The sequence below is a fragment of the Haematobia irritans genome, chromosome 4 (genome assembly GCF_050003625.1).
Source record: "Haematobia irritans isolate KBUSLIRL chromosome 4, ASM5000362v1, whole genome shotgun sequence".
Lineage (NCBI taxonomy): Eukaryota > Metazoa > Arthropoda > Insecta > Diptera > Muscidae > Haematobia > Haematobia irritans.
Genome location: NC_134400.1, coordinates 90,133,547 through 90,160,895, shown reverse-complemented (window position 1 = coordinate 90,160,895; position 27,349 = coordinate 90,133,547). Strand labels below are relative to the sequence as shown.

The window sequence follows — 27,349 nt, the reverse complement described above, 5'->3', positions numbered from 1 at the left end:
AACGTTTTCATGCTTCATTTAATACTACGTATCACCCCAACCATCGGTCATTCTTAGTTGTGCAGCCATAATTTCAAAACTTTTTTGAAGCATTAATTGGTTTTTATTGTGTGATTGTAAGGAATAAAACTTTTCACTACTACCTTTGGAAATACAATACCAAATATGTATTAATGTCACTACGGAGACTGTTTGTGGCCACGTTGTTTTCGCAGCACCCTTTCATAACAATTAATGTATATCACCCCAAAATGTAATGAAATCTGAAAGAACAATTTATCTGTACGAAGGTTGTATAAGAATTGTTGAAATAGCGTTGCCAACAGTTTTATTATTGTCTTTTGGACAAGAAATAGGAATCTTGCACATACGTTTGTCAACCTCCCGAAAGTATAAAGGAAGAATGGGAATAAAAGGGAACTCCTTTTCGTCCCAAGAAAAGGATTTTCCCGTTTTAGGGTCGGTACAAAGTTCGGGCTTTGCATTAAAAATCATTTGTTTTTGCGTTTTGATTTGTAATGCGAAACCGGAAAATAGTACCGGTCTTAAAACGGGAAAATCCCTGCCTGGTCTAAAAAGAGTTTCTTCTTATTTCCTTACTTAATACTCTGGGGAGGTTGGAAAAATATAAAAACTATATTCCATATTTCAATTTTAAGTACGTACATTGCGAATTCGAAAATAAAAATATACAAAGACTTCGAATCCGTAACAATATATGTATCTATTCACAATAGGATGAGGGTATAAAACGTTTGCCATTTTGTTTGTAACACATCGGAATATCGATTTTCGACCATATTATTAATCAGTACAAAACTATAAGACGACATAAAGTTGCCCATCTGTCTGTCTGTTGTAATCTCGCTACCGAATTTTTTGTCTACAAGCAGGTCAATTCGAAAATAGTCCATGTTTTGGTATAGCCCACAAAACTTCATGTGAGCTATGGTGGGGCGCATACTAAGTTTCACATGTCCAAATTAAACTTTCAAATAACTAGAAAAAAGTATGATTCCCCGTGTAAAAATTGAGGGATCTAAACAGATATGATTAGATCTCAAAATTGGCCCCTTTAGATATAAGCAGATATACCAACATATGATGAGATAGAATTAGATATAAATGTATATCATTTCATATATGACCAGATCTAACATCAGATCCAATAATATATAGGGACAGATATAATTACATCTAAGACATTAGATCTAGGCCAATTTTGAGATCTGATCAGATCTAATTCCATAGTAATTAGATATGGTTAGATCTTACCATTTTTCGGATCTACTCATATCTAATTGTATCAAATTAGATCTCTCAATTTTTTCTCGGGTCAGAAAACATGTCAAAAATTCAATTTCCTTTGATGACAGATATTCTCCCAAGCAGAGCAGTTCAGACAGTACACTTCCCGAAGATAAATTTAAATTTTACCTATGAAAACTATATCAGATTCTGGATTTATAAGAACCATTTTTGTTTGAGTTTTAGAGGAATCATAAACATCTCTTGTAAGTGTGCAAGAAAATGATGAAATATCGCTTTGATTTGAAATCTAAAATCTGTAGATTTTTACCCCCATTATTTAAATGATTACGAGAAGTAAAACCTGGAAATTTTACATTCGGTTTCAAGTAATTTTCGTGATCAGTGCGTCCTCTTCGAACTTGACCTGCCTGCAAACAAAAGACGAGTTTGTGCAAAATTTCAGCATGATTGCTTCATTATTGAAGACTGTAGCGAGATTACAACAGACAGACGGACGGAACATGCCCAGTTCTCCAAAGGCACAACTTTAAAAGCACTTCCAGAAGATGCACTCCCAATGATGTTCTTTATTTTAACTACCCAGGAAGTTCTTTTAATTCAATTTTTTATAACTTGGTTTTTTCATACTTTTAATGGAAAATTTTAACTTTTTTGTTTCAAATAGGTTAAAAACAGAGTACTAATTCATAAAATGGAACAAATCATTTAAATTTTGTCGACAAAAATGCTAAATCTAATCTGGAAAAATTGTGCATTTTTGAAAATATTTGAGATCAAATGTTTCCGACAAGCATTAGAATCCATTAAAAATTATAAAAAATTATAAAAATTATTTATTTGACAAAATATCACAGAATTTTTAAATTTACATCCAAAACATTGAATTCGGTTCACACCTAAAGAAGTGATGCAAATTCAGTACAACGGCTGTTAAAATGAGTACTTCCGTCCTACACACAAAAAAATTCACGAAAATTTTTCCAATTAATATTTTAATTGAGTATTAAAAAATATTCAATTAAAAATTTAATTGATTCAACAAATTTTTTAATTGAAACAAAAATCAATCACAAAAATAATACTATCAATTAATTTTTTAATTGGATCAATTAACTTTTTAATTGACGTTCAATTAATTTTTTAATTGATACTATCATTTCTGTGATTGAAGACATTTCAATTAAAAATTAATTGGATCAATTAATTTCATGATTGAATCAGAACAAAAATTTTTTGTGTGTATGACAATCCCATGTTAAATTCATCGCTTCTGCGTCAATTTTGCAAAAAAGTTTTTTCATAAAGATCAAAACATTTTAGGTTGTGACCATATTCTTTTAACTAGAAGAAAAACATTTTGAATGAATACCATAACATTTTAAATCGTGACCATTGTCTTTTCATTCAAATAAAATTCTTTTTATCAATATAATAACATTTTAGATGAGGACAATTATATTTTTCTTAGAACCATGTTCACTGAGCCAACATTGTTGCAGGTGAAAATGTTACATGGTCGCCGCAAAAATAGCTCCTATCATATTATTGTGCTCTTCAAATATGATTGTGACAATCATGTTTCTTCTCTGCGTGTAGTCTCATCTTACAAATTTTTTCCGCAGCATAGGAACATTTCTGACTGTTCGGCCGGGTAATTTGGCATGCACTAATCGCCTCCAAATAGATCGTGCAGATATCACATTGCCTATTTCAGCAGAAATTTGTCTGGATGATTTGAAAGGGTCTTTTTTTAAGAGAGTGACAAAAAGATTATTTGTTTTTCGAAGTGTATTGTTTGGTTTTCCACGTGTTTTCGCAGAACTTCTTTCCTTTAGGGCTTTTTGGACACAAAGTAACGATCTCTTAAAAGATTTAACGGTCGTTAAAAGAGATTTTCCCTCAATTCTTAGAGCTGAAACCAGTCTTTTTCTTTTCTACTACAATGACTTTTTTTGGTTCATCTAATAACTAATTTTTATTAATTTTTTTGTTATTTGCATTCATTTCATCGCCACTAAAAACACAATAGCAAATTTTTGCTAAATTTAAACATTTTCATATAAAATAATATAAATAAAGCGCTTCATCACAAAGAGAACACAGGAAGCAAAAAGAACATAATGACATTTTTATACCCTCCACCATAGGATGGGGGTATATTAACTTTGTCATTCCGTTTGTAACATATCGAAATTTTGCTCTAAGACCCCATAAAGTATATATATTCTGGGTCGTGGTGAAATTCTGAGTCGATCTGAGCATGTCCGTCTGTCCGTCTGTTGAAATCACGCTAACTTCCGAACGAAACAAGCTATCGACTTGAAACTTGGCACAAGTAATTGTTATTGATGTAGGTCGGATGGTATTGCAAATGGGCAATATCGGTCCACTTTTACGTATAGCCCCCATATAAACGGACCTCCAACCATGCAAAAATTGGTCCACATCTGTCCATAATTATATATAGCCCCCATATAAACCGATCCCACGATTTGGCTTGCGGAGCCTCTAAGAGAAGCAAATTTCATCCGATCTGGCTGAAATTTGGTACATGGTGTTAGTATATGGTCTCTAACAACCATGCAAAAATTGGTCTACATCGGTCCATAATTACAAATAGCCCCCGTATAAACCGATCACCAGATTTGACCTCCGGAGCCTCTTGGAAGACCAAAATTCATCTGATTCAGTAGAAATTTGGTACGTGGTGTTAATATATGGCCTCAAACACCCATGCAAAAATTGGTCGAAATCGGTCAATAATTATATATAGGCCCCATATAAACCGAACCCCAGATTTGATCTCCGGAGCCCCTTGGAAAATCAAAATTTATCCGATTCGGTTGAAATTTGGTACGTGATGTTAGTATATGGTATCCAAAAACCATGCAGGCATTGGTTCATATCAGTTCATAATTATATATAGCCCCCATATAAACCGATCCCCAGACTTGACCTCTGGTGCCTTTTGGATAAGCAAAATTAATCCGATCTGGTTGAAATTTGGTAAGTGGTGGTAGTATATGATATTTAACAACCATGCCAAAAGTGGTCCATATCAGTCCATAATCATATATAGCCCCCATATAAACCTATACCGAGATTTGGTTTTGGAGCCTCTTGGAGGAGCAAATTTCATCCGTGTCAGTTGAAATTTGGTACATTGTGCTAGTATATGGCCGTTAACAACCATGCCTAACTAGGTCCATATCGGTCTATCGTTATATAGCCCTCAGATAAATCGATCCCCAATCACACAAAAATTGGTCTATATCAAGTTCATAATTCTATAGCCCCCATATAAGCGACCCCCTTATTTCAATTGTGGCTCTCTACGTATGTTACCGTGCAAAAGTTCATGTCAATTCGTAATTATTTGTAGACTTACCTATACATAACTTCTAATATATACCACGTATGGACTAACTCACAATTTTGAAGACGATGTTAAGAAGTTTTAAGATACCACAACCCAAGTAATTCGATTGTGGATGACAGTCTTTCGTAGAAGTTTCTACGCAATCCATCGTGGAGGGTACATAAGATTCGGCCTGGCCTGTTTTTTTAAATGTTTTTTAATCAACTTATTGTATGATATTGCTTTTATTTATTTTTATATCATTTATTATTTTTATATACTTTATGTTGTCGATTCCATGATTCTTTAGTAGGCACTATTAGAGCGTTATGTGTAATGCTTTAGTGTTTAATGCCATTATTAGCCATTAAAGAATATTTATGTGTATTTGTTATTTTATTAATAAAATTCATTTATTTTATTTTATTAATAAACTGCATATAGCGATGCTCATTCGAGAATGTTTTTATGTACGAAGTACACATAGCGTACTCTAGTACGCTGAGTGTACTAGTTGTACTTCGTACAACAAAACAATCTCGAATGCGCATCACTATCATAAATGCATTTTGAAAATAAAAAGACTGTAAAAACAAATCAACAAAAACTATTATTTTATTAACTCATTTTACAACGAAGCCCAACGGTCATATACTCATCATAGGGAAAGTAGACTAATGGCCTGTTCCTGTATATCGTACGAAAGCTTTCTTTCGTATTCCAATCGAAAGAAAATTGAGTTTTGTTCTCCTATTTCGAAAGGCAAGTCACTTCATATTTTGTTGTCGAGCAATAAACGAACATATACAATAAGTGTCAAGAAAAAAGTAAAAACATTGTTAACATTTGAACGAATTCTCAGTCCAAAAATTTTAAAATACTCATTTTTGATAATCAATGTATTCTCATACAAACGAAACGAACTTTCAAAAATATAAAAACCCAAGTTCATTCGAATTCGAGTGACTGCCTTTCTTTCGAATGGGGTTTCGTTCGATATACAGGAACAGGGTATAATACCCTGTTTCTGTATGTCGAACGAAAACCCAGTCGATGGAAAAGCAGTCAATCGAATTCTAATCAATTTGGGTTTCTGTATTTTCGAAAGTTTATTTCGTTTGTATGAGAATATAATGATTATCCAAAATTAGTATTTTCAAAGTTTTGACCTGTATGCGAACGAAAGCTATCGTTCGATATAGAGAAACAAGCCATAAATTTGCCTTAAATTAAAAAGAAATAGGACTACACTCAACTACTGCAAAAATTGGCATAGACAGTGGGGAGCAAACCCTACACTCAAATAAAAAGTGAACTCTCCATTTCACTACAGCCAATTTAACTTTATTTGAGTTCATGGAATTATTATATATGGAGAAAGTTTCCTTTACTGTAATAATTTTTTGCGTACGTTAGTTAAATGAACTAAAAAAAAGGGAAAAATTATACACAAATGAAGTAAAAAGTTTTACTAAATTCGTACTTCTCACAAAATAGAACTTCGTATGTCACTAAAGACATTCTTGCAATTTTGAACTCCAATTTTTTCATTCAAACTACAAAATTTTCTTTACAAGTGAAAAAAATTAATTATGTCTAATAAATTTTCTTGTATTTGTCGGAAAATATGTACTTATTTTTGGAATATCGGCGTGATGTCAGCGTTTGTAGTATTGTTTAGTTAAAAATTTCTAGAAATATTAAAAATTTTCTAAAATTAACGAAATGTTTTCTTCCTGGTGGGTTCACTGTTTTTTTCAGTGTATTGCATGTTTTTTGCAATATTTAAAAAAGAAAATGTCCTGTAATGCCCACAAAGAATGGACCATTGATGACTGGAAATACGTTATATGGTCAGATAAAACAAAAATAAACCGCCATGCAAAAAAACATTACTGGTAATGACTTGGTAACGACAAAGTCTCCAAAACCACCACGTCGACCAAAACATGGAGGGGGAAGCTTCATGGTATGGGGACGGGGACAAACTTGACCGTATAAAGTATAATAAAGAATAATGGAAAAAGAAAGTCTAATTTGATATTTTGCAATTAAATTTTGTGGAGGTTTGGATCTACCTTGAGGAGCAAGTTGGTTTTCAACAAGACGGCAAACACAAGCTTACAAAATAGTAAAGAAATTGTTCTCGAGTAAATTTTTCAAATGCTCAAATGGCTACCACAAAGCCCCGATCTCAATTTATGGTTTCTAGTTAAAAGGCGAATGAGATTACATCGAAGATGTAATATTACTATTAGCTTTAGAACCAAGTTCAGCACAATTAGTCGGATAGACATTTTTTATTAAACAAATAAAGCATACTCGTAAGTGGTAAATATGCACTGATTGTAAAATCTTCGAAAAGGATCATTATTTGCAAAGGTTGTTCTATGATACAAACTATATAATCAATAATATACCGTGTAAAAATTGGGGTATCTAATAAGATATGACTAGATCTAAAAATTTGCCGCTTTAGATATAAACAGATATACCCAAATATGATGAGATTGAATTAGATATAAATGTGTATAATTCCATATATGACCAGATGTAACATCAGATCCAATTATATATAGGGATAGATATAATTATATCTGAGACATTAGATCTATTGTATAAAATTAGATCTCTCAATTTTTACTCGGTATTGCAAAAATTTTTGATCGCTGCGCCTCATTACATAAGTAGGTATTGGCGGCATTCGCTTCTATTGATTGTCTCAACTTTTTGAATGCCTAAAACAGTTTGATGATACCATATTTTTTCCGAAGTAAATCTTTAGAAATAAGGCAAATCATTAACCATTTGCACGCAAAGAAAAAAAAAACGTTTGGAAAACGTGTACCGAAAACGTTTTTCTTTTGTTAGAGTTTTTTGAATTGCTTCGAAAATTTTAAACTTTTATCCCCAAAAAAAATTCGTTTGTTACAAAATTTTTATTTTTTCAATAAAAAAATTTATTTTTGGAACAACAACACAGTACATTTCGTTTATATCAAACACTGTTCTTTTCTGACTTTAGGTCGTTAATAAGACACATTTTACAGTTCAAAATTTAATATACTACAATGTTGAACATTTTTTCGGAATCTTCCGAGCATATCTGGAATATATGTAAAAAAAAAAAAAACAAAACAAAAAAAAACTTGCATGCAAGTCGGACGTAGCAACCACTTCTCCACGGTGCCAAACTAAATGTTTGTTTCTGTTAAATAAACTTTGATTATTCGGTTCGTGGGCGCCGCAAGCTATGCTATATAAATATAACTTATATGGATATTTATCTATTGATGACCATAACAGGTACATAGCTCAGTGGTTAGTGTGTTGGCTTACAAAGTGCATGGTCCGCGGTTCGATTCTCCGTCCAGGCGAGAACTGCAAGAAAACAATGTTTTTTTAGTTTGTCTTTATGAAATTCTTTTTACATCCTGGAAAAGAATAAACGTTTATCACAAAAAGTATATACTTTTCTTCCAAATACACTTCCTTACAGCGAAAAGCAAATTGGAAACGAACTTTGTTTGTCTAAAATTTCGTTTGGGAGGAAAGAATGATCTTTCTGCGTGTGTCATTTGAGAACGAAATTTTAGATAGAAAATACTTTACAATTAAAAATAAAAGAAATTTCGTTTCTTCCCGAGGAAATTAACAGTATAAGCGTTTTATGTTTGGAACTCAAATTTTTAGCACATTATTTTTAAGTGCAAACATATAATGTTCATAAACGAGCATAATATGTTTGCGACATATATGTTAGAACATATTATGTATGGGATATAATATTTATACTCTAAACCACATAGTGGTCAGGGTATAATAACTTTAATCTCCCAAAAAATATGCCTACCAGAAATATTGACTTTAGACCCTACAAAATATATACCGATCGACTCAGCATCACCCCCTTAGTCGATCTAGCGCTTGGTGTCCGTCCGTCCGTCCATGTATTTGTTGTTCGCAGGATTCCGGTCGCAATTAATAACCGATTTTGATAAAATTTGGTATGTGGTGTTTCTTTGATACGAAACTACTCTCTTTGTCGTCTCAGCGGCTTCCGGTTTTCGATTTCCCCCCGATCCAGACTTCCTGGCTGTCGACAAACGTTCCCCAAACACTTTAATTACATTTGTAACGGTTGATTTGGCAACTTTTAGCGATTTTGACAGCTTTGCATGCGAGTAGCTCGGATTTTCGCGATGCGCGAGCAAAATTTTGATACGCTGCTCTTCTTGCTTGGACGGCATTTTGACAACTGAAGAGTGAATTCCAAAATCAAAATAGGAGCAACATTCTACACACACACACCTTCAAAATGAGGGGTGTTCAGTCAAGTTTATATTGACCAAATTTTGACCGTATCACCCTTTATGTATCACCCGCTTTCGATAAATGGGGTCAGATTGCGTTCATTTACTAACCGATCGGCGTCAAATTTGCCACAAAGTAATACAATAGACCACCCTTTAAGAGTGTCAAATTTCATCGAAATCGGTTCAGAATTAGATATAGCTCCCATATATATGTATCGCCCGATTTTCCCAAATTTGGCCATAAGTCTCTTATTTATCAACCGATCTGACTCAAAGTTGGCCAAATCTAATTTTCTATAGTACTTACTATATGTGCAAAAAATTATCGAAATCGGTTCAGATTTAGCTATGGCTCTCATATATATGTATCGCCCGATTTTCTCAAATTTGGCCATAAAACCCTTATTTATCAACCTATCTTACTCAAATTTGGCTTACTATAATGTTCTATAGTACTGACTATATGTGCAATGTATCATCCAAATCGGTTCAGATATAGATATAGCTCCCATATGTATTATTACCTTATTTTTTTACCGTAGTGGTCTCATTTATAAACCGATTTTACTCAAATTTAGCTCAAGGTAATCTCCTGTAATATTGGTTCAGATTTAGATATAGCTCCCATATATGTATCGCATGTTTTTTAAAAAATTACCCCTTACAAATATATTTCTGACCATAATAGCCTTATTTAGTATCCGATCTTACCCTAATTTAGCAATTCGGTTCAGATTTAGATATAGCTCCCATATATATGCATCGATCGATTTTCCCAAATTTGGTCATAATACTCTTACTTATTACCAATGTTGCTCAAATTTCAAATGTACATGTATGAGCTGATCGTATTTAGACTTACATGTAGCTCTTACACAAATTGGCTTTATTACCCACACTAATTTAGCGATTTCATCTTTTTTTAATAATGGACTCAATATTAGTGACATACTAACTCTGTAGGTTCAGAATCAACTATAGCTTCTAATATCACACATTTCTGTTCAGATTGTGATAAAACTCCCATGTACCCCTTAATGTTCTTAAATGTGCACTGAAAAAAAAGCATACCCGGTTCCAAAGATATTGTCTTTACTTTAAAAAATGTGGTATTGATTCCGAGCCAAAGAAGCGGAGAATACAAGTAAGGATACTTTTAAGACACAATTCTCTTTTAAAATCGGGTTTTGTGTACTTGCTTCTAAGAAGCAAATTTTAATTTTTCGATTTTCAGCCTTTTTTCTTCATATGCTGTCAAAGTCCTTTAAAAACAAGTAAACGACGACTTCATTTTCCAAATTAAGACTCGACTTCTAGTAGAAATTATGCTGTGTTTCAAGTAAAAAACGTCTTTAAAATAAAGTGTTGAAAAACATGTCCTATATTTGAACGATTTTTTGCTTTGTAGTCAAGATGCAAAAAGTCAACAAATTTAAAGACAATTTCATTAAATTTAAAGATTTTTTCTAAATTATTAAAGTCAAGTTGACCTTAGCCCAAACATGTTTTTCTTTCATGTTATGATATCCATTTTTAAATCAAATCACTTAATTATAAGGACAATACGACTTCATTGAAAAGTTTATCGACCTTTGGTCAAGGAAAAAAACTTTATACTAGATAAATGCGTCTTCTATGCTAAGCAAAATTTGCATTCGTATTTTAAAGACATGAAATCTTTGACCTCACGACAATATTTTTTTTTCAGTGTGGAAATGCGGTTTTTCCTTAAACCTATACCATTGATACCCAACAAACAATGTTTACTAATTCAGTAGGGGTGGTTTAGGGTATGATATAGTCGGCCCCGCCCGACTTTTTGCTTTACTCACTTGTTTTTAAATATAATTAATATATAAATATATATGTATTTAGGAAGAGAGACCGAGAGAGTATGTTGCTCGTAAAAGAATGGAATTAACCAATTAGCACCTTAAAAATATATACACACAAAGAAAATTTAATTAAAAGTTTTTTTCTACCAGTGTATGCCTAAGGTGAATACTACTAAGGTAATACAAACAATTTTTTTACAAAAATACATGATTTCAAATTCCGGCCTTTCACTCTTAACGAAATCCAATAAAGAGACTTTGGTTTTGAGTAAGGATTTTTGCATTATTTTGGTAGAACCAAAAAACATCTGGTACTTTTCCCCGTTACGGTTTTTGATTACCATTATAGCATTCTATTCACTTTCAGAAAATATCTTTATTCCTCAAGTATTTGCAGTTATACTATGAGAGCAAACATAATTTTTTCAACCCCGTTGGGAGGGTTGTGTTTGGTGTTTCACTTGATTGTGTAAAACGTGATTGAAGGACTCGAGTGCTTTCCAGAATTTAACATAAATGACAAAATTCACGAAAACACTTATGTTGAGACATAGGGTGGCATCCATTAATCTTGAATAGTATTGTTTCTTTCCGGCTCTATTTGGGTCATACCATTCTTCACGTGTATATGATTAAATTTTGAAGAGAACGTAATTTCTGTCACTTTAAATTAATTTCCTATAAATAGAGCTGTAAACGAATTTAAGCGGATGACAATAATAAACTCCAATTTGCCCACATTACCTTGACCCAATAAGAACGATAAAAATTAATGTCCTTTCTTCAATGAGAGATTATTGTCGAGTCACGTTTTATTACATTTTCAACTGTTACAGTGTGTGTTATTTCGTATTAGTGCCCGTTTGCTACCAATTAGCTATCGAATTTACCCTCCACCAATAAATACCACTGTTTTTTTTAACATGTGGGAGACAATCAGTTACGCTTAGCATTACATTTAGCATCAGAAGTAACTATTAACGCTGAGATACATACACAGATAAAATTCCACCAAAATATTTCCAATTAAAAAGTTTAACAGTTTTTGAATTAAGAAATTAATTGATTCAATTAATCAAGCTAGAAACATTAAGTTTATTAAGTCAATGATTGAATATTTTTAATTTTTTAATTAAAAACATAATTGATACAATACAAGTGATACGAGTGATGTAAATTTTTTTAAATTGAAAAATTATCATTATCATTTTCGTGATTGAAGACATTTCAATTAAAAAAATAATTGTATAAATTAATTTCGTGATTGAATCGGAAAAAATTTGTCTGTATGTATATAAATAGCTTCAGTATTAAGAAAATTAGGCGTTAAGCGAAATAATAATGCACTCTAAAAAGTATGCCCGGTTTCAACGATTTTGTCTCTAAACTAATGATTTTGGTATTCATTCCGAGCCAAAGATGCGATGATTTGAAGTAAGGATACTTTTAAAACTCAATACTCTATTAAATTTCAGTTTTGCGTACTTGATTGTAGGTTAGGTTAGGTTAGGTGCAACCCGATGTATCAGGCTCACTTAGACTATTCAGTCCATTGTGATACCATATTGGTGAACATCTCTCTTATCACTGAGTGCTGCCCGATTCCATGTTAAGCTCAATGACAAGGGACCTCCTTTTTATAGCCGAGTCCGAACGGCTTTCCACATTGCAGTGAAACCACTTAGAGAAGCTTTGAAACCCTCAGAAATGTCCCAGCATTACTGAGGTGGGATAATCCACCGCTGAAAAACTTTTTGGTGTTCGGTCGAAGCAGGAATCGAACCCACGACCTTGTGTATACAAGGCGGGCATGCTAACCATTGCACCACGGTGACTATGAAAATAATACAAATAAAAGAAGAGGAAATAAAAACTTAAAATATATATATTTTGGGCAACTGTAGCATTTGGTTTGCACCCAGCTGTGCTCCACACATACAGACTGGTTTTTTACATTGCCCACATATTTGCCTTGTAGGACGCTTCCTTTTTTTTCTCATCATGGTACCACATATAGCAAGCGGTTTTTACTTTTGAATATCCTCCATCACCTTCATTAGGCATAAACGAAATAGCCAACGATTGTGTAGGTTCGCCGATAATGTGTCTACAATTCTCAATTTGTTTTTTTGTAATTGGTTTAGAACCGTTAAAACAAAATTCACCAAAAATTTCATGTTTTCGCTCCATTGAGGATTTTTATCCAATTTAAATCCGTTGTTACTAACCAAAAATTGCTACCTGTCTAATTCAGATATTTCACCGTCGTTTTCCATATGATATTACCCCACTTCATTCTCATGTAAATCGGAGTAAAATTTGGCCTCTGTGGTCATATGTGTATAAATAGGACTAAAGATATACTTGGGAGCTATATCTAAATCTGAACCGAGTTAAACCAAATTTGTGCAAAATTTCACGTAAATCGGTGTCTGTGGTAATATGGGTGTATATCGGGCGAAATATATATGCACGCAAAGAAAAAAACGTTTGGAAAACGTGTACCGAAAACGTTTTTCTTTTGTTAGAGTTTTTTGAATTGCTTCGAAAAGTATACACTTGTATCACCAAAAAAAATCGTTTGTTACAAAATGTTAATTTTTTTAATAAAAAAAGTTATTTTTGAACCAACAACACAGTCCATTTCGTTTATATCAAACACTGTTCTTTTCTGACTTTAGGTCTTTAATAAGACACATTTTACAGTTCAAAATTTAATATACTACAATGTAATGTTGAACATTTTTTCGGAATCTTCCTAACATATCTGGAATATATGTAAAAAAAAAAAACTTTGGTCGAAGCAGGGATCGAACCCACGACCCTCGGCATGCAAGTCAGACGTAGTAACCACTGCTCCATGGTGCCCAACTAAATGTATTTTTCTGTGAAATAAACTTTGTTTAATCGGCTCGTGGGCGCCGCAAGCTATGCTATATAAATATAACTTATATGGGTATTTGTCTATTGATGACAATAACGGCTACATAGCTCAGTGGATAGTGTGTTGGCTTAAAAATTGCATGGTCCGCGGGTTCGATTCTCCGTCCAGGCGAAAGGTAAAAAAAATTTTAAACATTTATAAAATCGTATAATTTCTTCTACACTGTTTGTATTACAGAAAAAGGTGCTAAGAACTAAAAAACTTCGTGGAAGTGAGAAAGATGTGAGGGAAAATGCAATTAGCCAGAAAAAAAAATTTTTTTGAGTTAGTCTTTATGAAATTGTTTTTACATCCTGGAAAAGAATAAACGTTTATCACAAAAAGTATGTACTTTTCTTCCAAATACACTTCCTTTCAACGAAAAGCAAATGAGAAACGAACTTTATTTGTCTAAAATTTCGTTTGGGAGGAAAGAATTATTTTTTTGCGTGTGGGAGCTATATCTAACTCTGAACCGATTTCAATAATGTCGAACAGATAATGTTCGAAAAACACCAATATTTTTTCTGTAGCGAATATCAGAATGCAAAACAAACATAAAAAACGGTTATGAAGTTACAAAAAGGAAACAAAATATTTACATATGTAAGTGGCAGATATGGTAGAAAAACATTGGTGCCTAAGCTAGGGTTAAATACAATTTCATTTACATTGAAGGATTTTTCAGAATTATTAAAGATAAGTTGACCTTACTCAAACAAAATTGTCGTTCATGTTAAGATACCCATTTTTAAGTCGAATCGTTTTATTATAAGAACAAAACGATTTTTTGCCTTTTGGGCAAGGAAAAAACTTTATATGCGTCTTCTATGCGTAAATAAAAATTTTTGGCCTCGCGATAATATTTATTTCAGTTTTATTTACATTTTTTCATAAACACTCTGCTTTCAACCACTTGCTGCAAACCAAAAGATAACAAAATAAATTACATAAATTCAAACGTATTATAGCGGAACTTTTCTTCAAACTTTTTTTTGGCATTAAAATTATCCTTAAAAAATAAATAGAATTATCCTTAAAAACTAAATGAGAGAACTTGCCAATTTGGTGTCCTTATAATGTTGTTTTACTATTCTCATGTTATAAAATTATTCCTATGTAAAAAAATAGATGTAAATGCAAGAAAATCTTAAGGAAATAAAGTTTGTTATTTTTGTAAAATGTCAAATAATACGATCAAAAATTTCGTGTTGATAGGATAAAAAGTTATTGTGAGCGTGATCAAAAAAATCTGCAGATTATGAATGGAATTTGACGAAAATTAGTAAAAACTTTCAAGAGAGTAGGAATGTGTTTTACCAAAGAGGTAGTATTAGAAAAATTGTACCCATTTATCAATTTGCCATTAACTCATTCATCGATTTGAAATCAATTAAAATTATACAGATTAACATTTTCCAATAACTTCTAATTTGCGGTATGCAATATATCGCACATATGATTTGTTTATGACTAAAAACAGCTGATAATTGTGTGCAAACTATTCCAAGTTTTTACTGGGAAAAAATGTTCAGTAAAAGCCTGCAACTCCTCTATACCTCAATGTTTTTTGATGGCATTTTTAAAGTAAACGAATAAAATGTTGTGAAAATAATCCAAATTTATCGGGTACGCGAACGGACTCAAATATTGTTATAGTCTCACAAAGCTGCAATTAAAACGAGTGTAATTTAATTAATATGCATTTTAAGTGAAATAAAGCTTTGCATTTTTGTAAATTTCAATCAAAAATGTGGCTTTTGATACAAAAAATATTTAGCGTTTTCTATGACTATTTGTTTTAGTTATTTATGGGCAAATCGAAGGGGTTTTGGAGAGACAATTCTGGCAACGCTGCTTCTCTGTCTTTTTTACATTCAATCAGTAACTTGTATTATAATTAATCGGGTTTCAAAGGCAACTTAGAATCTCATATAACCATTTATCCTCGTAGTTGTTTATATAAATAGCGAAAAAGTGACAATGGCCGATAAACCGGGTGTCTTAGGTTTCTTGTATATACACATACACACAAACTTCAATAGAAATTAATTGGCATTATATGTTTTATAGTAGAAAATTTGTTTGTTCGTTACAATCCTGCCATATGCGTTGGCGGGTATTTGTAATGGCAAATGAAGGGAGTTCGCCGGAACTGATTAACTTGTAGTTGTTTGTGTTTCTAACACGAGCGTGTAGTCGTTATGGGATGGGCACAATAGGGGATTAACTAATATTTTTTTCTAGTAAATAAATCGGGACATTATTCGATTAGCTTTCAGAGAACTGCAACCGGTGGCTTTTTTTCGTATTGCAATCTTACCTACAAAATGTCGGTGGCAGTAAGTAAGACACCAATTACCATGCGATCTTTTACATTGATACAAATGCGAGAATAAAAACACCACTAGTATATAACAATGTTCGTATGCAGTGTCTTGCAATCTTAAACCAAACGTCATCGTAACAACGCTCGGTGAACAAAAAACGAGTGTGGCACTTAAGTGTGATTGCACTCAACAACAACAATTACCAGCAGTTGGCAGGGATGGAAAATGCAGTACTATAGTACTTTTTCACCCCGGTCAGTACCGTAGTACCCCCGCGAATGATTTAGTACCTTTTGTGTAGACATTTTTGAGTCGATATCAGATTTATGGTACAATAGCTTTGACAAAATATTTTAATATTTTGAGAAAGTCTTTATCAACCTTATTTGCTAATAGTCTTTTACAAATATGGCAAAACAAACTTGTTCATGTGGGAAGAAAATCTCGATTTTGTAAAAGACATAGTCAAAAACCGGATTTTATTGAACTTCAAGAATGTTTTAGTCGAAAAAAGAATGTGATTCTATAATATCGATTTTTTATTTCGGTAGAAAATGTTGTCAAAATTTTATTTCTATATAGAATTTTTGCAAAATTTTATTTTTATAGAAAATTTTGTCAAAAATTTATTTCAATTGAAAATTTTGTACAAATTTTATTTCTATAGGAAATTTTTGCAAAATTTTATTTCTATAGAAAAAATTTTGCAACATTTTTTTTCTACAGATTTTTTTGCAAAATTTTATTTCTATAGAAAATTTTTGCAAAATTTTATTTATATAGAAAATTTTTGCAAAATTTTATTTATATAGAAAATTTTGTCAAAATTTTATTTTCTTTAAAATTTAGTCTCTTGACAATAATTTTCCAGTGAAATTTTTGTTGAAATTTAGTAAAAAGTACCTTTCCTCTCAAAAAATACCTTTTTTGTACTTTCTTAAAAATTGTATTTTCCATCCCTGGCAGTTGGCATTAGCTCAAGAGAATTGAGAGAGTACCAAATAAGAGAATACCAAACTGCTGAGATATGTGTAACCAATTTGTGTGATTGCTTTACTACGGTGTTTTCGAAAGACCAGAGTCGTTGCTCAATGGCAAATTTTGGAAGTTTTTACATCTACAAGAAAAGTTTACTGGATCCAATGATTTTGACCTTCATTTAGGGGGTTTGTAGTGCGACATGTTTAAAATATGTAATTAATTTGTTCAATTCTAAACGAATAAAAAAGCAGCAATAAAGAAACTCAAAATAATTTTACCTCTTTACTCCTTCTTTAATTCTAAATAAAACAACAGAAAACTCAAAACAAAAAGTAAAGAATTCAGAGAGAGAGAGAGATAAATAAAAATAAAAAAAAAACTCGCATGTACTCAATTTTGCACTTTTTGATGTACTCAGCATAAAACCAAAATATACCGTTAGTTTTTTCTTTTTTTCTTTATGAACAGTAATACAACTTTGTGTTTAGAAACGTGTTTGCTAGTAAGAGTAAAAGCTTTATTCGAAGTGTACTGCAATAATATCAAGTAAAAATTAAAATGAAAAAGTTATCGCGCGATGTGGAGGACAATATAGTTTCCTTAACTTCATCGCGGAAAATAGTAAGGAACTAAATATAAGTCAGTCTGTGGTCATTCGCGTCCAAAAAAGACGAAATATTGCTCCCAAAGAGCAAACCAGAGGCCGCCGAAAACTGTTGACCGAAGCGGACGCTCGCCTTATGATGGCAGAACAAGTCCGTAATGCCGAAAAATACTACTGTTGTCAAAAATAAGCAAGTTAGTGAATGGACAGCAAGACGAGCGCTCTTCCCGAGTTTATTGACAAGAGTGTCTATCCTGAAGATGAAGTCGTATTTCAACAGGATTGTGATCCGAAGCGTAGTGCAAAAATAGTGAACAAATGGCTTAGTGAGCAAAAATTTCAAATGATGAATTGGCCAGCGCAAAGCCCCGACCTCAACCCGATTGAAAATTTATGGTCAATCGTGGGAAGACGGCTGGGATTGTACAAATCATCTCCATCAAAATTAGAAGACCAGTGGGAACGAGTACAGCTTGAGTGACAGAATATACCAGATGAAATTATACAAGAGTTGGTTGCAAGTATGCCAAATGTATAAATATGGTATTAAAAATACATGTTTATGAACCAAGTACTAGAAAATGTTCCAACTGGAACCGGTATAGAAAAGTGCAAAATTGAGTAGATGCGAGTATTTTTTGTTATGTCTATTTATCTCTCTGATTACTTTTTGTTTCGAGTTTTTTTGTTGTTTTATTTAGAATTGAAGAAGGAATAAAGGAAAAATAAAATTATTTTGATTTTTTTACTGCTTATTTTATTCGTTTAGAAATGAAAAAAAATTAATTATGTACTCATTTCTGCACGCCACTCATTTTGAGAATTTGTACACAGTTTATCAAAGGAATTTATATTGTAAAAGCAGGTTTGACGTTTACTTGAAAACTTTTTTTAGGAAAACTTCCCCACTATAAATCCGATTCACGAACAAAAAACAAATGATTTTAAAATTCTACATTATTAAAAAGTTTCCTTGATAGAAAATAAAAAAATCAATCAAATATACATTTTGTTTGTTTTTAATGTAAATATCTCAAATAATTTCACATAATTTAAATAATATTTAGTCAATCGATTTGCTTTATTTTATGGAAACTAATGAAAGGATGCAAATATTAAATGCGAGTAAAGGGTGATACGGTCAAAATTTGGTCAATATAAACTTGACGTATATCTTTCAATTTTGCATTTAAAAAACCTGAACACCCCTCATTTTGACGGTGTGTGTGTAGAATGTTGCTCCTATTTTGATTTTGGAATTGACTCTTCAGTTGTCAAAATGCCGTCCAAGCAAGAAGAGCAGCGTACCAAAATTTTGCTCGCGCATCGCGAAAATCCGAGCTACTCGCACGCAAAGCTTGCAAAATCGCTAAAAGTTGCCAAATCAACCGTTACAAATGTAATTAAAGTGTTTGGGGAACGTTTGTCGACAGCCAGGAAGTCTGGATCGGGGGAAATCGAAAACCGGAAGCCGCTGAGACGACAAAGAGAGTTGCCGGTAGTTTCAAGCGAAACCCTAACCTCTCTCTCCGAGATGCCGCAAATAAGCTGGGTGTATCGTCTACAACCGTGCATCGAGCTAAAAAACGAGCCGGACTATCGACTTACAAGAAGGTAGTGACTCCAAATCGCGATGATAAACAAAATACGACGGCCAAAGCGCGATCCCGGAGGCTGTACACGACGATGCTGACGAAGTTTGACTGCGTGGTAAAGGACGACGAAACCTACGTCAAAGCCGACTACAAGCAGCTTCCGGGACAGGAGTTTTATACGGCAAAAGGAAGGGGAAAGGTAGCAGATATTTTCAAGCACATAAAACTGTCAAAGTTCGCAAAGAAATATCTGGTTTGGCAAGCCATCTGCACCTATGGCTTGAAAAGCAGCATTTTCATAGCTTCCGGGACTGTCAACCAAGAAATTTACGTGAAAGAGTGTTTGAATAAACGTCTGCTGCCTTTCCTGAAGAAACACGGTTGTTCCGTACTGTTTTGGCCGGATTTGGGATCTTGCCATTACGGTAAAAAAGCCATAGAGTGGTACGCTGCCAACAACGTGCAGGTGGTTCCCAAGGACAAGAACCCTTCCAACACGCCAGAGCTCCGCCCAATTGAGAAATACTGGGCTATTGTCAAGCGGAACCTAAAGAAGACCAAAAAACTACTAAGGACGAGCAGCAGTTCAAGGCAAACTGGCTTTCTGCGGCGAAGAAGGTGGACAAGGTGGCTGTACAAAATCTGATGGCAGGTGTCAAGCGTGAGGCCCGGCAATTCGGATTTGGAAAAGCGAAAGCCTAACTGAATATTTTCCTGAATTTTATACTAATTGAACTTGAAAAATAAATTTAATTTGATTTTTTAAATAAACGATTTCACCGATTTGCACGCGTTTTCCCTCGACCAAATTTTGACCGTATCACCCTTTATGTTAAATTATTAATAATTTGAAAATAAAGACTATAAACTTTATATAAAATTACCCTATGGTAAAGGTTACATTTTCTTATTAGTTTTATTAATAATGTCCCTTACCTATTCTTTTATGACTCAGTTGGTACTTTAATCACGAAATTAAAACTTTAATTGATACACAGAAAAAATATCACCAAAATATTTCCAATTAAAAAGTTGATTGAAGTTGAAAATTTTTTCAATTAATAAATTACTTGATACAATTAACTTTTTAATCAAGATAGAAACTTTAAGTTAATTAAGTCAATTATTGAGAATTTTAAAATTTTTAATTAAAAAATTAATTGATACAATTAACTTTTTAATCAAACTCGGAAGGCTAAGTCAGTTAAAAAAATGATGGACATTTTTTTTTTAATTTTTAGTTAAAAGTTTATTTCAAACAATCAATTGTTAATCAAACTAAAAACACTAAGCCAATGCAGAAAGTAATTGAATATATTTACTTTTTTTAATAAAAAATTAATTAAGTTTTGCAATCAACATCAATTAAATTTTTAATTGTATCAATTAAAAAATTAATTGAATTTTGCTAATGAAATCAATTAATTTTTTAATCAAGTATTTTTATTATACCCAATTAACACTGTGATTGATACTATCATTTTCGTGATTGAAGACATTTCAATTAAAAAATTAATTGCATCAATTAATTTCATGATTGAATCAGATTTTTTTTTTGTGTACAATTAAAATTTCGATGTGTTACAAACGGAATGATAAAGTAATATACCGCCCATCCTATGGTGGAGGTTATAATAATAACAATAAAAATGAATAAAATTCTAGTACTATTTAACCATTTTTGGACTTCTGCACTGCCGATTCACATGTTAATACTGATCTAAGAATTTAAAGGTGAATGGAAAAGAGGCAATAGACTTTTTTATGTATTTTATTGTTCATATACATAAATAACCATATTTAAAAGTGTTCTATAAAAGTTTGACGCTTGCTTATTAGATAGAGGGTTATTAAGTGTTGTCGAGGTCGATATCTACCCATAATCTCTGTTTTTTTCGTTATAATTTTGTTATTTATTATTTTCCTTTAATTTTCGTTTTATTATTTCTTTCTTATTTCTTTTGAACATTAATTTAGCTGGTACATCCTGGTCAGCGAAAAATTCAGATTTTGACCAACGATTAATAATCGATTTGGGTTATGTTAAGAATGTGACACACATTGCCTTGCAGGGACGTCCGCATAGCAATGAATTTGTCACTGAATATGCCATCAGTTATGGTATCAGTGACTTAGAATTTGCTGATTATAAAGAGCCAGGTGGCAATATTAAGGTAAGATAGTTAGTCAAATAATAATAAAAAAATAATAAAAAGTGGAAAACCGAACTCATACAGGAAATAGAGGTGAAGGATTACCAACACATATGCAGTTTTAAAAAACTAAGATTAACCAATGAACACAAATAAATAAAATATTTAACCAAAGCAATAGAACATATATATTTATAATGCACCAGTTAATTTTATTTACGTAGTTAAGCTTTGACTTTAGTATAAAATTGTGTATTTATTAATTTTCTTATTTTTCTTTGCTTTTTTGTAATTTTTATATCATTTTCGCTTTTTAACTACATCCTATGTAACTAATCAAATAATTTCATAAACTCTTCCTTAAATAATAACACCTACCTAACCTGATCATATTGTTAACATTTCTTGCAAAACCATTAAACACTATCCTTCAAATCACCCACTCAAATCTTACCAATAAAAAAGGTAATTCGGCATGGACTCCAGTTGAAAATACTTACAATCACTTCCTAACCATTGATTTGGGCTATAAAAGCACTGTTCGTAAAATTGCTTCTATGGGGCGGCCATTTACTAATGAATTTGTTACTGAATATATCGTACAATATTCGGATGATGGTGAATATTGGCGTTCATATGTCAATCCTTCAAGTGAGCCACAGGTAATTGTTAAAAAAAAATCTTATTGTATTTCGGGTAATTGTAGGGGTAGCTTTTTAACTTAAACATTTTGTATTTGTTTTTTTTTTTTTGTGATATTTTTTATTATTCAAATGACAAAAATATGTGAAAGCAATCTAAATTTCGCAATCCATACACGTTTGCTTGATATAACCATTCAGAGCCTTAAATATTAATTGGTATCTAATCTTTTAATTGACGTCCGTGCTGCCGAATTGGATAGCTACTGTTGTTTAACTTTTAGTCAATTACGCTAGTTCACACTGCAATTGATGTGCTGAATTCGAATTAAGATATCCCGTTATTTTCAGTTTTTCGTTCTTTTTTCACTAAACAAACTATATCTCGAGTTAGAAATGTCACCCACACAAAAACCGGATTTGTTCGCTCAACTTATAACTTTGTCATTTTCGGTCGTTTTTCTTCTAGTTGGTCTTATTACTCACGAGAGTATCATCTATAGGACCATGAATAGAAACAAATTTTTTCAATGGTTTGTATTTTTCCGGCGAAAAAGGGCTACTGTAAAACATGATTTTTGTTTTGAAAATTTGCCCTTTTTGCATCGATTTTTTTGTACCACTTAACTTATTACAGATCCAATTATACACGATTATTCGTCATCTCAATACCTTTCATTTAAGTACCAAAATATATAATCAAACATTTCTAACTCGAGATATAATTTGTTTAGTGAAAAAAGAGCGAAAAACTAAAAATAGCGGGATATCTTAATAACTGTTCCATAAAAAATTTTTTATTTTTTTTTTTTTCGAATTCAGCAGATCAAAATACATAAGAAAAGTCACATCTCATCAAATGTACACGAAAAAATTTATTGTGTAAACTAGTGTTATTATTTATTTTAATTAAAAAATTATTAAATAAATTAATTTTTTAATGGATTTTTTTCAATTAAAAACATAATTTAAATATATTGTTAAATTTATATAATATAAATTATTATGGCCGTACTTGCATTATCTGACGGTGGCGAGTTTTATGGTTACGTCCATTGTCTAAGAAATAAATATTTGAGGACTCGCAGCCACCAAAATATTTTTCCAATAATAAGTCGCATTTACTTTGAATGAAAATGAACACGATAGGATATATTTTTTCAGAAATTCTAAATCAAGAATTGTTTTCCGACTTACCTTAAATTTGGAATCTAGAGGTATCATATGCCCATTCAAAGAAATACCAAATATATTTATCCGTCCATGTTTTTGACATATTCTACAGGTACCAATATCGCGATATGACTTCTTGAGCATCTAGACTTCCCAATTTTTATCCGATTTATTATCTGAGATGGACAATTAGTTTAGCTACTTTAATACATTTTGATGATCTTGGAATATCGTCGATTATGACTAAATGTATTCTTTTTATGCCCTTACTTGTTAATAATGGGAATAAAATCATAAAGGTTAAATAACTTTCAACTATTTGGTTGTGGACAATTATATATTACTTTTCGATTATTTTAATAAAAAGTAAAAAAGTGGTTTCACATCTATTTGTAGATGTTAAACCAGTTTTAACCTTTTCACTATCTGATCGCATAATTCAATTTTGAGCCTATTTAATTATAATATTTGATGCAATTAAATTTTATTTTTTTTTTCTTAGATGTTCAAAGGCAACTCAGATGGCAATTCAATTCATTACAATGTTTTTGAAGTTCCCATCATTGCCCAATGGATACGTATTAACCCCACCCGTTGGCATGATCGTATTTCAATGCGAGTTGAACTTTATGGATGTGACTACGGTATGTATTGTTTTATATTTACACCATTGTTCCTAATTTCGAAGTCTATCTATGTTGCTGTTAATATCCAAGTTATATACCAAATAGTGCCAATACAAGGGTTCGTATCAATACCCACAATAAGCTGTTTTTTTTATTAATCTTGAGATAAATTGGATAAGACTGCACAGTCTCGTTTGTTATCTTTATTGGACAAACTAAAGTTTGGAAGTAATTCCAACAAAATTACTACATAGTCTATCTATGTTAATATCAAATATATAAAAAGAATGCCAATCACGGTAGCCACTCGAGCCAAAAATATTCTACCAAAATTTTGAGAAAATATTACCAAAAACTACCAAACAAAAAATCATATTTTGCAAAATTTTATTTCTATAGAAAATTTTGTCAAAATTTTATTTCTATAGAAAATTTTTGATGTACCTCCTAGTTGAGAATATTTTTCAAAATCTATCAAAACATCAAGAATTCTGTCAATCTACCAAACAGTTACAAAATCTACCATTTTTGGTCGAATTCTACCAACTGTGGCAACCGTGGTGCCAATACGAACCCCTTACATACAAAATAAACAGCTTTATTTTTTAATCTCCAAAGTTAGTGAATTGAAATGAGTTTCGGATTTTTTTTCTGGTATCTATTTTATAATATCGAGATCGAATTTTTAAAATTTTGCTTATAAACACACTCACAAATTTTATCCTTCTAAAGGAGAAAATAGGTTTTTGTTTATGTCCGAGCCACTTTGAAAGTTTGCCTATCTGGAGTTACTAAAATATGTGAGAATCATAGTAGTGTATTGATTAGCAGGCCTTCCATCATACAAAGAGCCATGGAATTTATCTTCGTTTCGTTCGAACTCTAAATTCTTTTTTAACTTTTGTGTTTTACCTCTTCTGTAATGCTTGCGCCATTTCGGAGTCCTTCAAAATTCGGATCCATTGTTTACACCTAGTGTGACATGTTGCACTGGTTATACGGCCCGGTCATCACGACATTCTATAGGGATACAAACGTTCAAAATCGTTGCTTCGAATAATCTATTTTTTGTAAAAAAAGTGAAAAGTCAAAAAATCAATATGCCGATTTTTTGTAATGTTTAGTCTCGACTAATGTTTTCAAGATGGTAAAAAATCACTTATTTTATTTAAACAGCCTAAATCGATTAATCGAACTTTGACGAAAATGTTAAAAATTAGAATTTGAATTGGAAGAGGAATGTCAGTTCGCTTTTTTTTTGCTGAAAATTCATCAAAAACTTGAAATTCAGTCAAAAGTCCACATTATAATAATTGATTTTGCGATTGTTGTCGAATTATATACTTTTCCAATTTTCGAAAAACTTGGCAAGTCGATTTTTGAAAAATTCGACTTTGTCCAATTTTAATAAAGTCGAAAAGCCGACTTTTGGATTTTCATTACAATCCCTAGTATTCTGAACGTTTGTGTTTGGTACAAACATGTACTCTACTGAATTTGAGATAACATTGGAAGAAATATCTCACATACGTGTTTGTGCGGCTAACTTGTGGTTTTTAAAAGAAAGCGCAGACTCAACTTTTTCGTACTACTCAACGTTTCTCAAGAAGAACTGATATTTTGTCCAACTTTGATGGAAGAAGAACTCTGTAATCTAAACATGAGAATTCGAAATAAAGAACATGGTTATAACTTTTGATGTGGAAAATAGAAAAATAATTTATATAAAATTTGTTTTCAGTGGCTGAGAATCTCTACTTTAATGGCACAAGTATGGTTCGTTACAACTTATTGCAAGAACCAATTGCTTCAACGCGCGAATCAATCCGTTTCCGTTTCAAGACAGCTAATGCAAATGGCATTATGATGTATTCCCGTGGTACACAAGGCGATTATTTTGCATTGCAGCTGATGGAGAACAAAATGGTTTTGAATTTGGATTTGGGTGGCGGCGTAATGACTTCCCTCTCTGTTGGTAGTCTTCTGGATGACAATGTTTGGCATGATGTAGTGATTTCCCGAAATCGTCGCGATATCATATTTTCGGTGGATCGTGTAATCGTTCGAGGTCGTATAAAGGGTGAATTTAGCCGTTTAAATTTGAATCGTGAACTATATTTGGGAGGAGTACCCAACATCCAGGAAGGCATATATGTGACACAAAATTACTCAGGCTGTATGGAGAATATTTACTTTAATTCTACAAATTTCATAAGGGAAATGAAAGATAGTTATGAGAGAGGAGAATCGTATCGTTTCAATAAAGTCAATACAGTGTACGCCTGTCCATCGCCACCTATATATCCGGTGACATTCACCACACGCGGTTCCTTTGTTCGTCTTAAAGGTTATGAAGGCCAAAGATCATTGAATGTGTCTTTCTATTTCCGTACTTACGAGAATGATGGTATGATGTTACATCATGATTTTGCAAATGGTGGCTATGTTCGTGTTTTCTTGGAAAAGGGCAAAGTAAAAGTCGATCTTAAATTGGCGGACAAGCCACGCATAATTTTGGATAACTATGACGAGAGATTCAATGATGGCAAATGGCATGCTTTTATATTGACCATACAACGTAATCGACTAGTTTTAGACATTGACCAACGTCCCATGGCCACTACCAAGAACATACAAATATCAACTGGTCGTCTTTACTATATTGCTGGCGGTATGGAAAAAAATAATGGTTTTGTCGGATGCATGCGTTTGATATTAGTCGATGGTAATTATAAATTGCCCAAAGATTGGACCCAAGGCGAAGAGGTTTGTTGTGGCGATGAAGTAGTTGTGGATGCTTGTCAAATGATAGATCGCTGTAATCCAAATCCTTGTCAACATAATGGCAATTGTCATCAAGATTCAACTGATTTCTTCTGTGATTGTGACCAAACTGGTTATGCTGGTGCTGTTTGCCATACATGTAAGTACTTGTGATTCCATGCCACTACTATTATGATATTCTAATGATTCACATTTTTTTTTCATTGAAGCAAATAACCCATTATCGTGCCAAGCCCTTAAGAATGTACAACATGTACAATCTCGAGTTACTACAAAAATTGATGTAGATGGCAGTGGTCCATTGGAACCATTCCCTGTTACATGTGAATTTTATAGTAAGTATTAGTGAAATCTGCTGGATTGGATTTATTATATATATACTCATGGACAAGAAATAGGTACGCTAACAAGTAAGGACAAATTGAAATGTGAGAAATAACGCCAATGGTTTAAAGGTTTCGGGATATTCGCCGTCTACAATTGCAGAGTAGTTTCCAGTATGTGAAAAATTGCAATAATAAGGGTATATAATTATTATTTATGTTTAAAAATAATAGGGGTAAAGGACATTTACACCCAAAAGAAAAAGTCAGTAGTAATCTCCTTTGCTTATACAGCAAACCTACAACAGTTTCTTTTACTAATGGGACTAAATGGGTTCAAACAAACACAGTTGATTTAACAAACTTATCTGCTGAATTAAAATCACTTTTTGCAGTTATTGAAAATCAAAATTAGGCATTTTTGAACCCATCCCA

General features: G+C 32.2%; 2 protein-coding genes across 4 annotated transcripts in view; one reads left to right on the top strand and one right to left on the bottom strand.

The window, feature by feature from the left end:
* LOC142236896 (uncharacterized) overlaps window positions 1-27,349 on the bottom strand; it is a 41,532-nt gene that overhangs the window by 1,659 nt on the left and 12,524 nt on the right. The gene's annotated exons all lie outside the window — the stretch shown is intronic.
* Window positions 1-27,349, top strand: part of Nrx-IV (neurexin-4) — a 66,328-nt gene that overhangs the window by 32,484 nt on the left and 6,495 nt on the right. The window contains exons 1-5 of one of the 3 annotated variants that reach the window (XM_075308178.1): window positions 21,251-21,388; window positions 21,833-22,029; window positions 23,684-23,825; window positions 25,549-26,730; window positions 26,801-26,926. In XM_075308178.1, the coding sequence (XP_075164293.1) occupies window positions 21,925-22,029; window positions 23,684-23,825; window positions 25,549-26,730; window positions 26,801-26,926 (1,555 nt within the window). In that variant the 5' untranslated portion in view covers window positions 21,251-21,388; window positions 21,833-21,924. Of the gene's footprint in view, window positions 1-21,191; window positions 21,389-21,832; window positions 22,030-23,683; window positions 23,826-25,548; window positions 26,731-26,800; window positions 26,927-27,349 lie in introns of those variants that run through there. The other 2 variants (XM_075308177.1, XM_075308176.1) reach the window with 2 other exon arrangements.